Source organism: Oncorhynchus kisutch, linkage group LG27 (genome assembly GCF_002021735.2).
Source record: "Oncorhynchus kisutch isolate 150728-3 linkage group LG27, Okis_V2, whole genome shotgun sequence".
In the NCBI taxonomy this organism is placed as follows: Eukaryota; Metazoa; Chordata; class Actinopteri; order Salmoniformes; family Salmonidae; genus Oncorhynchus; species Oncorhynchus kisutch.
In genome coordinates this window covers 24,955,799-24,972,795 of record NC_034200.2, presented here as the reverse complement: position 1 = coordinate 24,972,795, position 16,997 = coordinate 24,955,799, and the positions used below count along the sequence as shown (strand labels likewise).

The following is a 16,997-nucleotide window of genomic DNA, read 5'->3' as shown; positions in this document are numbered from 1 at the left end:
TAATGAGGAGCAACCAGACACTGCACGTGACATGTTTATGAAATCTCTTATTCCAGTTACTAATAAGCATGCACCCATTAATAAGAAAATGCACAACCAATTGGTAAATGTACTGTAAACTGAGAAATCATGTTACTAAACTGAACAAAAATGAGAAACTGTACTATGAAACAAACATAAACGATATAAAGGGCTCTTAAGTGCTCCATGGCAAAATATATGGTGGCTTCAAGTTTGATGTATTTTATGTCTTTTACAGTCTTCAACTCCAATGTTAGTCCGTTAGTTTGTTAAATGGCTTACAGAAACAAAAAACAAAAGGTAGACCTATTTTTGCTAAATACATTAACTTGAATCCATTTGCAGTCCCCACTGTTCTAAGTAATTACATGGCTTACACTACAGTAGGCTGTACAGTAGGCTTACACATTTTTTTTTTTTTTTTTTTTTTTTTTTTTTTCACCTTTATTTAACCAGGTGGGCTAGTTGAGAACAAGTTCTCATTTGCAACTGCGACCTGGCCAAGATAAAGCATAGCAGTGTGAGCATACAACAAAGAGTTACACATGGAGTAAACAATTAACAAGTCAATAACACAGTAGAAAACGAAGGGGGGGTCTATATACAATGTGTGCAAAAGGCATGAGGAGGTAGGCAAATAATTACAATTTTGCAGATTAACACTGGAGTGATAAAAGATCAGATGGTCATGTACAGGTAGAGATATTGGTGTGCAGAAGAGCAGAAAAGTAAATAAATAGAAACAGTACGGGGATGAGGTAGGTGAAAAGGGTGGGCTATTTACCAATAGACTATGTACAGCTGCAGCGATCGGTTAGCTGCTCAGATAGCTGATGTTTGAAGTTGGTGAGGGAGATAAAAGTCTCCAACTTCAGCGATTTTTGCAATTCGTTCCAGTCACAGGCAGCAGAGTACTGGAACGAAAGGCGGCCAAATGAGGTGTTGGCTTTAGGGATGATCAGTGAGATACACCTGCTGGAGCGCGTGCTACGGATGGGTGTTGCCATCGTGACCAGTGAGCTGAGATAAGGCGGAGCTTTACCTAGCATAGACTTGTAGATGACCTGGAGCCAGTGGGTCTGGCGACGAATATGTAGCGAGGGCCAGCCGACTAGAGCATACAAGTCGCAGTGGTGGGTAGTATAAGGTGCTTTAGTGACAAAACGGATGGCACTGTGATAGACTGCATCCAGTTTGCTGAGTAGAGTGTTGGAAGCCATTTTGTAGATGACATCGCCGAAGTCGAGGATCGGTAGGATAGTCAGTTTTACTAGGGTAAGCTTGGCGGCTTGAGTGAAGGAGGCTTTGTTGCGGAATAGAAAGCCGACTCTTGATTTGATTTTCGATTGGAGATGTTTGATATGAGTCTGGAAGGAGAGTTTGCAGTCTAGCCAGACACCTAGGTACTTATAGACGTCCACATATTCTAGGTCGGAACCATCCAGGGTGGTGATGCTAGTCGGGCATGCAGGTGCAGGCAGCGACCGGTTGAAAAGCATGCATTTGGTTTTACTAGCGTTTAAGAGCAGTTGGAGGCCACGGAAGGAGTGTTGTATGGCATTGAAGCTTGTTTGGAGGTTAGATAGCACAGTGTCCAAAGACGGGCCGAAAGTATATAGAATGGTGTCGTCTGCGTAGAGGTGGATCAGGGAATCGCCCGCAGCAAGAGCAACATCATTGATATACACAGAGAAAAGAGTCGGCCCGAGAATTGAACCCTGTGGCACCCCCATAGAGACTGCCAGAGGACCGGACAGCATGCCCTCCGATTTGACACACTGAACTCTGTCTGCAAAGTAATTGGTGAACCAGGCAAGGCAGTCATCCGAAAAACCGAGGCTACTGAGTCTGCCGATAAGAATATGGTGATTGACAGAGTCGAAAGCCTTGGCGAGGTCGATGAAGACGGCTGCACAGTACTGTCTTTTATCGATGGCGGTTATGATGTCGTTTAGTACCTTGAGTGTGGCTGAGGTGCACCCATGACCGGCTCGGAAACCAGATTGCACAGCGGAGAAGGTACGGTGGGATTCGAGATGGTCAGTGACCTGTTTGTTGACTTGGCTTTCGAAGACCTTAGATAGGCAGGGCAGGATGGATATAGGTCTGTAACAGTTTGGGTCCAGGGTGTCTCCCCCTTTGAAGAGGGGGATGACTGCGGCAGCTTTCCAATCCTTGGGGATCTCAGACGAGATGAAAGAGAGGTTGAACAGGCTGGGAATAGGGGTTGCGACAATGGTGGCAGATAGTTTCAGAAATAGAGGGTCCAGATTGTCAAGCCCAGCTGATTTGTACGGGTCCAGGTTTTGCAGCTCTTTCAGAACATCTGCTATCTGGATTTGGGTAAAGGAGAACCTGGAGAGGCTTGGGCGAGGAGCTGCGGGGGGGGCGGAGCTGTTGGCCGAGGTTGAAGTAGCCAGGCGGAAGGCATGGCCAGCCGTTGAGAAATGCTTATTGAAGTTTTCGATAATCATGGATTTATCAGTGGTGACCGTGTTACCTAGCCTCAGTGCAGTGGGCAGCTGGGAGGAGGTGCTCTTGTTCTCCATGGACTTCACAGTGTCCCAGAACTTTTTGGAGTTGGAGCTACAGGATGCAAACTTCTGCCTGAAGAAGCTGGCCTTAGCTTTCCTGACTGACTGCGTGTATTGGTTCCGGACTTCCCTGAACAGTTGCATATCACGGGGACTATTCGATGCTATTGCTGTCCGCCACAGGATGTTTTTGTGCTGGTCGAGGGCAGTCAGGTCTGGGGTGAACCAAGGGCTGTATCTGTTCTTAGTTCTGCATTTTTTGAACGGAGCATGCTTATCTAAAATGATGAGGAAGTTACTTTTAAAGAATGACCAGGCATCCTCAACTGACGGGATGAGGTCAATGTCCTTCCAGGATACCCGGGCCAGGTCGATTAGAAAGGCCTGCTCACAGAAGTGTTTTAGGGAGCGTTTGACAGTGATGAGGGGTGGTCGTTTGACTGCGGCTCCGTAGCGGATACAGGCAATGAGGCAGTGATCGCTGAGATCCTGGTTGAAGACAGCGGAGGTGTATTTGGAGGGCCAGTTGGTCAGGATGACGTCTATGAGGGTGCCCTTGTTTACAGAGTTAGGGTTGTACCTGGTGGGTTCCTTGATGATTTGTGTGAGATTGAGGGCATCTAGCTTAGATTGTAGGACTGGCGGGGTGTTAAGCATATCCCAGTTTAGGTCACCTAACAGAACAAACTCTGAAGCTAGATGGGGGGCGATCAATTCAACACATGGCTAAGCCTACTGTACATGTCATTATGGCTGAGCATGGACATGAAAAACATTGGCAATAAGCAACATTAAATGAATGATTGATAAGGCCTAAAAAGAGAACAAATAATTTGAATCAAATTCTAAACAAAATAACAACTAGTTTTAAATAGGCTATATAGTATGTCACACTTAAGGGAACCATCATTTCTCCCTCTGGGCATATAATATTAAAACAATGCAGATTATGGAGGGTTTTATGCACCTCCAAACTTTTCACAGTTGCTGGACAAAGATCCAATAAAAATATATAGATAGGGGGAATGTCCACTCACCGTTATACTGCTCCCAAAAAGGCCTGTTTTAATGAACATAATCAGAACCATTTTACAGATCAGATCGCATTCACACATCTCCAGAAGTTGCATGGCAAGAGCGCCACGGACGTTGTCACCATAAAACCAGGAAGGGTAAATATTCTAATAAGTTAGGTTGTAATAAAATTAAACGAAAAACAAGCAGGTTTTATAAATACTATGTCAAATGTAATGATATCATAAAATGGTCAGGATAAAAAAAGACAGGTATTGCTGTTGAACTAGACTTCATCAAAGTAGGCTTAAGGGAGGACTCTGGTTTTGAACAGATGAAACAGAAAGCATGCAATTTTACGAGGTTCACCGGTATTCAGAGGTTGAAATCTGTCGTTTCATGACGGGCGTAGATACGTGAAGAGACAGACACGCGCACATGATAACATATGCACTATACACACACGCCCACATGGAGATTGTGTTGTACTGTAGATTTTTGGTAGTAGAGTAGTGGCCTGAGGGCACACACTTAATGTGTTGTGAAATGTATATACTGTATATACTGTGCATGCTTGTTCTAAAATGGATATATTTGTTTTTTTTCCCCTCATCAATCTACACACAATACCCCATAATGACAAAGCAAAAACAGGTTTTTAGAAACATCACATTTACATAAGTATTCAGACCCTTTACTCAGCACTTTGTTGAAGCACCTTTGGTAGCGATTACAGCCTTGAGTCTTCTTGGGTATGACGCTACAAGCTTGGAACACCTGTTTTTGCGGAGTTTCTCCCATTCTTCTTGACAGATCCTCCTAAGCTCAGTCAGGTTGGATGGGGAGTGTTGCTGCACAGCTATTTTCACGTCTCTCCAGAGATGTTTGATCTGGTTTTGGCTGGGCCACTGAAGGACATTCAGAGACTTGTCCTGAAGCTACTCCTGCGTTGTCTTGGCTGTGTGCTTAGGGTCATTGTCCTGTTGAAAGGTGAACCTTCGCCCCAGTCTGAGGTCCTGAGCGCTCTGGAGCAAGTTTTCATCAAGGATGTCTCTATACTTAGCTCCGTTAATCTTTCCCTCAAGCCTGACTAGTCTCCCATTCCCTGCTGTTTGGCATTCAGGCCAAAGAGTTCAGTCTTGGTTTCATCAGACCAAATAATCTTGTTTCTCGTGGTCTGAGAGTCCTTTAGGTGCCTTTTGGCAAACTCCAAGTGGGCTGTCATGTGCCTTTAACTGAGGAGTGGCTTCCGTCTGGCTACTCTACCATAAAGGCTTGATTGGTGGAGTTTTTCAGAGATGGTTGTCCTTCTGGAATGTTCAATCTCCACAGAAGAACTCTGAAGCTCTGTCAGAGTGACCCTTCTCTTCCCGATTGCTCAGTTTGGCCGGGTAGCCAGCCTAGGAAGAGTCTTGGTGGTTCCAAACGTCTTCCATTTAAGAATGATGGAGGCCACTGTGTTCTTGAGGACCTTCAATGCCGCAGAAATGTTTTTGTACCCTTCCTCAGATCTGTGCCTCAACACAATTCTGTCTCAGAGCTCTACGGACAATTCCTTCAACCTCATGGATTGGTTTTTGCTCTGACATGCACTGCCGACTGTGGGACCTTATATAGACAGGTGTGTGCTTTTCCAAATCATGTTCAATCAATTGAATTTACCACAGGTGGAATCCAATCAAGTTGTAGAAACATCTCACGGATGATCAATGGAAACATGATGCACCTGTGTTCAATTTCGAGTCTCATAGAAAAGGGCCTGAATACTTATATAAATAAGGTATTTATGTTCTTTATTTTTAATGCATTTGTAAAAATGAAATGAACAGTTCTCACCTCATTATGGGGTACTGTGTGTAGAGTGATGAGGAAAATGTGTTTATTTAATACATTTTAGAATAAGGATGTAATGTAACAAAATGTGGAAAAAGGGAATGGGTCTGAATACTTTCCGAATGCACTATATTTATTGTAACAGCCTTAATTTTGCTGGACCCCACGAAGAGTAGCTATTGCCTTGGCAGCAGTTAATGGGGATCCATAATGAATACAAATACAAAATGGCAGCAGTGGAGTTGGCAGGAGCACAAACAGATCTGGGACCAGGCCTTGTAACCTCAACTTTGGCTGGATAACTTTTTCTTATAGTTATATTTGAAGGGCACTTATGATGTGATGTTAAAACGTGCTGTATATTTTAGAATAACTAAAACAAGGACTGATGTGATATCAAATGTTGTGTGCGTGCATGCACGTTTTGAAGAACAATGATCAATGGATAGTGTGAAGTGCAGGTGTAGAAGAGGTCGCTGCAGAACAGGAGCTCTCTCCATGGTTTTAGAGAGGATGATTGTTTTCGTAAGATAATGTACATTTGGCCCTACCTCAAACTGGGAGTGTTGGTGCATTGGTAGGGTCCTTGTCTGACGTTTTCAAGAAAGTCACTGTTTTTCACTAGACAGTGGTAAAAAGGTGGAAATCAAACATTTGACACATTTCCTGGGGAAACAATATTAGAGAGCAGATTCACACAGGTCCTTTTAAGATTTCAATCTCTTTGAATCAACATGTGAATCACTCTTTGAGCGGGTTGAAATGATTTAGCAGTAGAAGCAATTTTTTTTCTGCCCATCTCTACAGTTCACTTTTGTGAGTTGGAAAAGGAGTCTCTAAATGTCTCTCAAAATGTCTCAATGATTCTGTACCTCTGCTTTTCCTACCTCTGCTCACGCAGATCCTTTTAATGACATAGTAAATCCCTTTGACTAGCTAAAGAGAGAGAAGAGATAAGAAAAAGCAGGAGCACGGGAAAACCCATGCTGGTTGACTTGACAAGAAGAACTGGCAACAGAGAGACAGGAAACACAGGGATAAATACACCGGGGGAAATAAGCGACACCTGGAGAGATCAGGGCGTGACAGAACAGGACTGGCAACCTCCCCGGAGCCTGGTTCCACTCTAGGTTTTTTCCCTGCCTTCTAGGGGATTTTTCCTAGCCACTGTGCTACTGCCTCTGCATTGCTTGCTTGCTCTTTGGGATTTTAGCCTGGGTATCTGTAAAGCACTTTGTGACAACTGCTGATGTGCTTTATTAAATACATTTGATTGATTGATAGAATTGAAGGAGTTGGATTTGCTGACGCATGCCAGTTTCATGGAAGAATGGTTTAGTATTTGTAATGATATGTTTACCTGCTGAGGATGTTTAAAAACTATTACAACCTATAATCTGTTCTTCCTTGTTATTCATTTGATGTTAGAATCAAGTGCATTCTGAAAGTACACACAATGTTGATATTGCACATGACTTGCACATGTTCTTTATTCTAACTTGGCTTCTATATATGTTGAAGTAATTGCCCATATTTTTTTTACATTTAATTGAATTTAATATATACAGCTTTGATACTGCCAATAACTGTACTGTTTGTTCTCTCTCCTATAGCTGGTCTTCTTTATGGTGGTGAAGACTCTGTACACCCTGGGCCACAGTTTGTCTTTGATCGCCCTCACAACCGGGAGCGCCATCCTCTGTGTATTCAGGTGAGAGTTAGGATGCATCCCAAATGGCACCCTATTCCCTATATAGCGCACTACTTTTGCCAAGGGCCCTGGTCATAATTAGTTCTTAATATATGAAATAGGGTGGCACTTGGGACACAGCCTTAGTTACGTACAGTAGAGAACACCCTCTGTTCAGAGCAGCAGGGTATTGGATCAACACACCAGAGATCCTCTGATTTAATAATTACCTCTGCCACCCCCTCTATAGAAAACTCCACTGCACGAGGAACTACATTCACCTCAACCTGTTCTTTTCCTTCATCCTGAGGGCAGTGGCGGTCCTTGTGAAGGACGACATCCTCTTCTCTCGCAGCAATCAGTGTTCTGAGCTGCCTTCACTGGTGAGCCAGGATGTTTATCAGCCTGCATCTCTCTGGTTCTTATAGTTCATTCACAATTCAGACTGATAAGTATTTGTACAGATTTGTTGGAAACATGTTTCTTTCACTTATTCTTTGAGATTGAGGTACAGAATTCAGTTTCCATTGGACACATTTTGGTTATTGTACCTTCAGTTCACTCTGATTATGTTTGTGTGGGTATACTTTAGAAATGTGTGTTTTCCACTTCTTCCTGTATCAGAATAAGGACATGGAATTCAGTTTCCATATAGACACACACGTTTGTTCTTTGTGTTGAGTGTCTGGTAATTTCTCTTTGTATAGCAGCACAAGTGATGTACTACAATGTTGTTACAGATTGGATGCAAGGCGAGCCTGGTGATTTTTCACTACTTTATCATGGCCAACTTCTTCTGGTTGCTGGTTGAGGGCCTCTACCTCCATATGCTGCTGATTGTCATCTTCTCTGAAAATAGGCACTTCATCGTTTATCTTCTCATTGGATGGGGTAAGCTACTTAAGCAAAAAGTCCTGAGGGGGTGTGGTATATGGCCAAAATACCATTGGCTAAGAACTGTTCCTATGCGCAACGCGAGTGCCTGGACACAGCCCTTAGCCGTGGTATATTGGCCATATACCACAAACCCCTGAGGTGCCTTATTGCTATTATAAACTGGTTATCAACGTAATTAGAGCAGTAAAAATAAATGTTTTGTCATACCCTTGGTATACGGTCTGATATACAACGGCTGTCAGCCAATCAGAATTCAGAGCTCGAACCACCCAGTTTATAATTAAGCAATAAGGCATGAGGGGTTGTGTTGTATGGCCAATATACCACGGCTAAAGGCTGTTCTTATGCACAACGCAATGTGGTACACGGTCTGATATACAACAGCTTTCAGCCAATCAGCATTTAGGGCTCGAACCACCCAGTTTATAATCATTAATATATACTGTGTGCAATATATCAACAACAGTGAGGAACATACAGTACATTCAATCCATTTATACTTTCAGATGTATTCTCCCCTCTGTTTCAGGAATCCCAACAGTGTTTGTTTCTGCATGGGCTATTGCAAGGGTTTATTATGAGGATACTGGGTGAGTTACGTTGGAAATCATAAATGTACATGATTGATGTGTTGGATTATTTTCCTATGTGATTGCCAGACCGATGTTTGTCTTGGTTTGCATGTTATAATCTGTGACTTCAGATTCATGTGATTATCAAATTAATCAATCATTTTGACCAGCACAACGTGCTGTGCTTAGATTAGTATGGGCAGGGATGCATGGAACGTGTTTACTAACATTCTCATGTAGGTTTTTCCTATTTCTTCAGCTGTTGGGAACAGAATGATAACCCAATCCCAATGTGGGTGATCAATGTGCCCATAGGCATCTCCATCATGGTGGGTATCCAACATCTATCCTGACCCATTGCTGCTGCTGTAATTCCCTTTACCACATGCAGGATCCAACTGCTGCTATATCCAGGCATTAACTAAACAGGTGTCCAGATAAGTAAATGTCATACAGAGGATGCGTCTCAAATGGCACTCATTCCCTATATAGTGCACTACTATTGACCAGAGCCTTATGGGCCCTGCTCAAAGGTAGTGCGCTGAAAAGGGAATAGGTTTCCATTTGGGATGCAGAGAGAAAATATTCAGATCCCAGCGCATACTGGGAGCTGATAGGACTGTAATAGCAAGAGCATGCTACATTTATTTAGTTACTCTGCATGCATGTGAATTAATGCAGTTCCTGGATATAATTCAAGGTTGATCCTGGCTTTATTGACATTTCTCCTGTCCAAACATGGTTCTTATTATTTTAGGTAGGCCAGTTGAGAACAAGTTCTCATTTACAACTGCGACCTGGCCAAGATAAAGCATAGCAGTGTGAACAGACAACAACACATATACAACAACACTATATACATTGTGTGCAAAAGGCATGAGGAGGTAGGCCAACTTCAGTGATTTTTGCAATTCGTTCCAGTCACAGGCAGCAGAGAACTGGAAGGAAAGGCGGCCAAATGAGGTGTTGACTTTAGGGATGATCAGTGAGATACACCTCCTGGAGCGCGTGCTACGGGTGGGTGTTGTCATCGTGGCCAGTGAACTGAGATAAGGCGGAGCTTTACCTATCATGGACTTGTAGATGACCTGGAGCCAGAGGGTCTGGCGACGAATATGTAGTGAGGACCAGCCGACTAGAGCATACAGGTCGCAGTGGTGGGTGGTATAAGGTGCTGTAGTAACAAAACGGATGGCACTGTGATAAACTGCATCCAGTTTGCTGAGTAGAGTATTGGAAGCTATTTTGTAGATGACATCGCCGAAGTCGAGGATCGGTAGTATAGTCAGTTTTACAAGGGTAAGTTTGGCGGCGTGAGTGAAGGAGGCTTTGTTGCAGAATAGAAAGCCGACTCTAGATTTGATTTTAGATTGGAGATGTTTGATATGAGTCTGGAAGGAGAGTTTACAGTCTAGCCAGACACCTAGGTACTTATAGATGTCCACATATTCAAGGTCGGAACCATCCAGGGTGGTGATGCTAGTCGGGCATGCGGGTGCAGGCAGCGAACGGTTGAAAAGCATGCATTTGGTTTTACTAGCGTTTAAGAGTAGTTGGAGGCCACGGAAGGAGTGTTGTATGGCATTGAAGCTCGTTTGGAGGTTAGATAGCACAGTGTCTAAGGAAGGGCCAGAAGTATACAGAATGGTGTCGTCTGCATAGAGGTGGATCAGGGAATCGCCCGCAGCAAGAGCAACATCATTGATATATACAGAGAAAAGAGTCGGCCTGAGAATTCAACCCTGTGGCACCCCCATAGAGACTGCCAGAGGACCGGACAACATGCCCTCCGATTTGACACACTGAACTCTGTCTGCAAAGTAGTTGGTGAACCAGACAAGGCAGTCACTAGAAAAACCGAGGCTACTGAGTCTGCCGATAAGAATATGGTGATTGACAGAGTCGAAAGCCTTGGCCAGGTCGATGAAGACGGCTGCACAGTACTGTCTTTTATCGATGGCGGTTATGATATCATTTAGTACCTTGAGCGTGGCTGAGGTGCACCCGTAACCGGCTCGGAAACCAGATTGCACAGCGGAGAAGGTACGGTGGGATTCGAGATGGTCAGTGATCTGTTTGTTGATTAGGCTTTCGAAGACCTTAGATAGGCAGGGCAGGATGGATATAGGTCTGTAACAGTTTGGGTCCAGGGTGTCTCCCCCTTTTGAAGAGGGGGATGACTGCGGCAGCGTTCCAATCATTGGGGATCTCAGACGATATGAAAGAGGTTGTACAGGCTGGGAATAGGGGTTGCGACAATGGCGGCGGATAGTTTCAGAAATAGAGGGTTGAGATTGTCAAGCCCAGCTGATTTGTACTGGTCCAGGTTTTGCAGCTCTTTCAGAACATCTGCTTCTGGATTTGGGTAAAGGAGAAGCTGGGGAGGCTTGGGCAAGTAGCTGCGGGGGGGGCGGAGCTGTTGGCCGAGGTTGGAGTAGCCAGGAGGAAGGCATGGCCAGCCGTTGAGAAATGCTTGTTGAAGTTTTCGATTATCATGGATTTATCAGTGGTGACCGTGTTACCTAGCCTCAGTGCAGTGGGCAGCTGGGAGGAGGTGCTCTTGTTCTCCATGGACTTTAGTGTCCCAGAACTTTTTGGAGTTAGAGCTACAGGATGCACATTTCTGCTTGAAAAGCTAGCCTTTGCTTTCCTGACTGACTGCGTGTATTGATTCCTGACTTCCCTGAACAGTTGCATATCGCGGGGACTATTCGATGCTATTGCAGTCCGCCACAGGATGTTTTTGTGCTGGTCGAGAGCAGTCAGGTCTGGAGTGAACCAAGGGCTATATCTGTTCTTAGTTCTGCATTTTTTGAACGGAGCATGCTTATCTAAGATGTTGAGGAAGTTACTTTTAAAGAATGACCAGGCATCCTCAACTGACGGGATGAGGTCAATATCCTTCCAGGATACCCGGGCCAAGTCGATTAGAAAGGCCTGCTCGCAGAAGTGTTTTAGGGAGCGTTTGACAGTGATGAGGGGTGGTTGTTTGACTGCGGACCTGTAGCGGATACAGGCAATGAAGCAGTGATCGCTGAGATCCTGGTTGAAGACAGCGGAGGTGTATTTGGAGGGCCAGTTGGTCAGGATAACGTCTGAGGGCTTTATAGTTAGGATAACGTTTATAAGGGCTTTACAGCAAGGGATTTATATGTGACGGCTTCTACTGTTTCCTCTTATCTGATTGCATCACATTTCCCTCAAATGTATACCATTACTGGTCATAGATGACCTAAATGCCCTTCAAAAGCAATGCAGTGAACAAATTTGACAAAATATACAAATATGTGTCATATTTATATGATATTATATATATATATATATATATATATATATATATATGTCTGTTGACTGGCTTTCCAGGTGAACTTCCTCCTGTTCATCAGTATTATAAGAATCCTGGTTCAGAAACTGAGGTGTCCTGATGTGGGTGGCAACGACCAGTCACAATACAGGTATGTGCTCTTGTATCCAAGTAGGCATGTGTTACTTCACTCAGGCAAAAGACAATGAGTACTCAGCAATGGAGTGTGTCAACATTCCTATGTCACCACACTTAAATGCCACAGTATACAATTGCATGCCACTGACGTGGCATTTTAGTTGCCTTCTCAGGCCAAAGACATGCAGCCTGAAGGTGTTCTATAGTGCAGACTGCTGAGTGACGCAAGATTCAGTCTAAGCTATAGAGGTGGTCATCACAGCACGCCTTTGCCTTCAGGGAGAAATATTACCATCTGTTCAGCGAGGGGATTTTAGGGATAAGAGGCAGGTGGTGATGCTAAGACTGGATGAGCTGGTGTCTATTGTTACAGCATAATCCACCTTAGTGCTAAGAATCACAGGTTGGCACTTGGCAGTCAGTATCCCTTAACGATTTAGGAGCCATTTCAAATGGCACCCTATTCCCTACAGGGTCCAAAGGCCTCTGGTAAAAAGTAGTGCACTATATAGGGAAAAGGGGGCCATTTGGGATGCAGCCTTTACTCTCATTGCAGCACAAAGCCAGCCATCCCTGAGTTCAGACCAGTCTGCTGATGACTATCTGCTTCCCTGAAAATCTTCTGAGGAAATTCTCAGCAGCCAGAAGGGTAGCATCACCAAAAGGGACTAATACACTCTGTAATCTGTGCAGTCTGTTGAGGTTTTAGAAAGGCTAAGATGCTGCTTCTTCAGAGAAATATATCCCTAAGAATATATGTAAATCTGAATGTCTGCTCTTGTGGCAAAAGGCTGTGGAATGATGGGTAAAAACGTAGAAAAAAACTCTGGTTTATTTTGGGTGCCCTTTTGTTGGTAGGATATTCCCTATGCCACTCTATACACATTGCACGTTATTGAGCTGCATATTTATGGGATTCTAGAGAGACTCCAGACATGCTTTATGTAAAGAGATCATCAACATGGGAATGTGGAAATAAACCATGATGCCGGGTGTGATGTTGACCTGACATCAGTGGAGGCTGGTGAGGGGAGGACGGCTCATAATAATGGCTGGAATGGAATGGCATCAAACACGTGTTTGATACCACTCCATTCCAGCCATTACACACCATCATTATGAGCCGTCCTCCTCTCACCAACCTCCACTGCCTGACGTGCACTGGCACAGCCCCTTGTTGATTATCCCTTACGTATTCCATTGATTTGTATATGTACAAAAAAGCATGAGGACGCACACCAGAAATAGTTAGAGTTAGAAGTGCCAACTCAACAAAAAATGTTAGGAAGTCACATACACTACATGCTCTCAATAATTTAAATGGGCAAACACCAACGTTTCTGTACCAAAGTTTTGTGGACATATAACCAGCAATTATTATTATATTAAACAGTATATTATTGAATATAAGTGTGTAGTCTCTAGGTCCCCTGCATACAGTATCTCTGTAATATTGTGTGTGCTTTCAGGAGGTTGGCCAAATCCACTCTCCTGTTGATCCCTCTGTTTGGCATCCATTATGTTGTCTTTGTGTCTCTCAATGAATCCATGGTAGATTACAAAATCTTCTTTGACCTCGCTATCGGATCCTTTCAGGTAAAACGGATCATTTTTGCATAATTTAATCATAATTCATATCTTCTGGCTATATTTGGCAGTTTTGTTGGGAATTGGTTGTGTTTTTGGTTGTCTCTCATTTACGGGATTTTCTGTTGATGTTCTATTGGCAGGGCCTGGTGGTTGTCATCCTGTACTGTTTCTTAAACAGTGAGGTAAGCCGTTGTCTTTAAGCTCTTGACTTGTTGTTTCTTTTTTTTCTGGAATTATGCCTTGGGGACTAATGGCTCAATGAGGAAGACAAATAGCAATGAAAATGATTAGTGAATCAGTGTTGACAGTGTCTTCCTTGGGTCAATTTGGGAAGAAAAGTGGGGGCTTTTATGAAAGCTATTTTGGAAAACAAGGTTTTAACTGATTTAAGAGACATTTTTACAGTCTAATTAGGGAGGTCTTTTATTAGAAGTTGATAAACATTGACATTTTAAATGTTGCCTGCTTCATTTTCATTGTAGTAAATCAACGAGGACAGGATTATATTGAAACATTATATAGTATTGCTATGAATTGACAGATGTTGACTAGTTTTCCCTTTGTGCTAAGAGATTTATCTTCCTACTTCAGGTTCAAGGGGAACTGAAGAGAAAATGGCAGAGTATATGCCTCAACTGCCATATGGCCAGAAACTACACCCAGCACAACACCTATGCCTCCAGAAACGGCTCAGAGAACATGGCTCAGTTCCAACGTAACTGTCGGGCCCAGTCCTTCCTGCAGACCGAGACTACTGTACTGTGAGGGCTGCGGGTAAAGAGGCATCTGTCTCCATTAAAACGCTATAAAACTCTGCTATTGGCCTAAATACACACTACAGCAAGCATAGGCTACAGTTGCGGGCACTAAAAAGTTAGGTTGGCCCACAATATTGGCAGAACAATTACTGAAATGGCTCTAGGATCTTCTAATGAGTTTGTCTATTAAACCTGTACCCTTTATTGTGCCTGCAACTTATGGCAGATGTCATAACAGGGTATTTTTAACAGATATGAATAAATTGGTCTGTCTGCAGTAATGCCAGTGTTTTTAAGTCATTGGTTAGTTTAAATAAACCTTTCATTAAACGATGCCAGGGTGAAGTGCTGTGCATGGCTAGTATACTTCTTCCTCTCTCTTTCCCTCTCCCTCTTCCTCTCTTTCCCTCTTCCTCTCCCTCTGTGGTGAAATGGATTTCACACTGTGCTTAATGACCTCATGCAGCCCTCCACCCATGTGTTCTGACACTAGTCTAAATGAACAATGTCTTTCAAGTTAAAGCTGAGTCTCAAATGGCACCCTATTTCCTATATAGTGCACTACTTTTGACCAAAGCCCTATGGACCCTGGTCAAAAGTAGTGCACTTAACAGGGAATAGGGATATCGACATTGCAATATCGTTTGAGTCATTTGTGATGACTTTCAGAGTGAAAAGAACTAAAGGGTAAGAGATAATTAACAATGGTTTCATCTTGACCGTCAAACATTGTATCTACTTTCGTAAATGTAAAACAACTGTAGCATAGATTTAGTTTTCTTCATGGTTCATTTGCTGTTTAAACAATTAAGCAATGGGTTGTCAGTTCGACTGGGGAACTGGGGTTCTAGTAGATCTAATTTTGTCAAACATGATTACAAGGAGACTCAGATTGTCATTTCAAAGATGTATAGATAGATATACAGTATGTACATTTGACATGTTGCTTTGTATTACCGTCGAGAGGATTAAAATGGATGTAGAGACTTAAATGAGATAGTTGAGAACAAGTACAATATGAGCAGGTAGGAGAGGAGATGAATTGTAAAGGACCATTGTGTATATTAGAGGGTTTATTGACCTACTGCAAAGCCTAAAGTACTGGTATGTCATTTTTGCTAAGATATTACTCAGCATTATTTTCTGCAAAGACACCATGAATGTCATACCACAACATGATTGATGAACAATCTCTTGTTAGTATTGTATCATGTGAATGTAATTTTCCTCATCTTTTACAGTATGTTATGCTTTTGTGTGTGTTCATTCCTCACTAAGACAACCAACCAAAGCCATCTCTGTTGTAAGTTATGTACCTATGCTGTCTATTTAAATGTTGAGTTCTGTGTTAGATCCATGCTCCTGTCTGGACTGCTATACACACATCCATCCGGCTGAACAAACTGACCCTGAACCAGACCGGGATTTCAGGTGCTTCGTGTAGATATGGAAGACATATAGGAAATGACTGCTGATTACCTCACAAAGGTGTTTCCACTGACAAGGTGACAATGTTTAGACTTGAGGTCATACGAGAAGGAGACCTAAGCTCCAACACGGTCATCTTTTGTGTTTCCTAGAAAAATCCTCCCAAATGTACTATTATTCCCTGATCTCCGAAGACATTTCAAATGTTGAGCGAACTCATGTATTTGCCATGTAGAAATCTGCCAGGATTGTGTTTTTTGCATGTTTGTCATTGATGTAGTCAATCAAAATGTTAACAGTGCCTAATACTTTCTATTTCATCTTAGAGTTATTTTATTCTACATTCTGTTGCTGTCTCCTTCCCAAATGGCACAATATCCCCTACATGGTGCACTACTTTGACCATCTCTGGTCAAAAGTAGTGGACAATGTAGGGAATAGGGTGCCATGTAGGGTGCATCCTATGTGTATATTAAAGATCCAAGGAGATGGAGAAGTGGAGTAATATCTGTAATGTCATAGCTACCACAGTTAATGTGTTCATTTTGTGAACATTAGTGATGTATCCTTGTATTGATGAGCCTGAACACCAGTCTGTTTGTGTTTTCATGCCAAGTGTCATGCGCATTGTCATTGGCTTTACATGGACCGCCATGGAGTTGGCAAGAGCATAAACACATCTGGAACCAGGCTATGTATTGATGTCCTTATGAGAACAAAATGTATTTTTGCCTTTATGGTCCAGAGATATTTCCATTAGCTGATTTCTCACCGCTATACAGTGGACATGCTCTAAGGTTGCATAACATACACTTTTATATATTAGCAACATGCTTTGGAATGATGCTTTGTTTAATGTCTGGGTATGTATGTTATGAGCACATGATGAATAAACTTGACCTTCAATATTTCATCTTTTTATGACTTCCATATTGATGAGACTAGTTCTTAAATAAATGTTATTGTTGTACAGTAGAAATGTTCTCTGATTAAACCTTGGCCCTTTTGCTGGTTCATAGACGGTGTACTGTCAGAGCTCCAGCTTACTTTAGTTTCCAGGACTGCATTCCAAATAGAACCCTATTCCCCTTATTGTGCGTCAAGGTAGTGCACTATTTTTGGAACAGGGTGCCAATTGGGACGCAAGCCAGGATTCGGGGACGCTAGCTGAACGTGTCGCTGACTCTGAGATGAGGCCCTGTGATGATCTAAGCTGAC

The 16,997-nt window shown here is 42.9% G+C and overlaps 1 protein-coding gene across 2 annotated transcripts in view; it reads left to right on the top strand.

Annotated features, from left to right (window-relative positions):
• Nucleotides 1-16,690, top strand: part of LOC109871554 (vasoactive intestinal polypeptide receptor 2) — a 54,517-nt gene extending 37,827 nt beyond the window's left edge. For both annotated transcript variants that reach the window (XM_031806517.1, XM_031806516.1), the window contains 9 exons: nucleotides 7,016-7,113; nucleotides 7,343-7,475; nucleotides 7,833-7,983; nucleotides 8,519-8,579; nucleotides 8,821-8,890; nucleotides 11,925-12,016; nucleotides 13,473-13,599; nucleotides 13,734-13,775; nucleotides 14,185-16,690. In XM_031806517.1, coding sequence (XP_031662377.1) covers nucleotides 7,028-7,113; nucleotides 7,343-7,475; nucleotides 7,833-7,983; nucleotides 8,519-8,579; nucleotides 8,821-8,890; nucleotides 11,925-12,016; nucleotides 13,473-13,599; nucleotides 13,734-13,775; nucleotides 14,185-14,358 — 936 coding nt within the window. In that variant the 5' untranslated portion in view covers nucleotides 7,016-7,027 and the 3' untranslated portion in view covers nucleotides 14,359-16,690. The remainder of the gene's footprint in view (nucleotides 1-7,015; nucleotides 7,114-7,342; nucleotides 7,476-7,832; nucleotides 7,984-8,518; nucleotides 8,580-8,820; nucleotides 8,891-11,924; nucleotides 12,017-13,472; nucleotides 13,600-13,733; nucleotides 13,776-14,184) is intronic.
• Nucleotides 16,691-16,997: the final 307 nt, after the last annotated feature.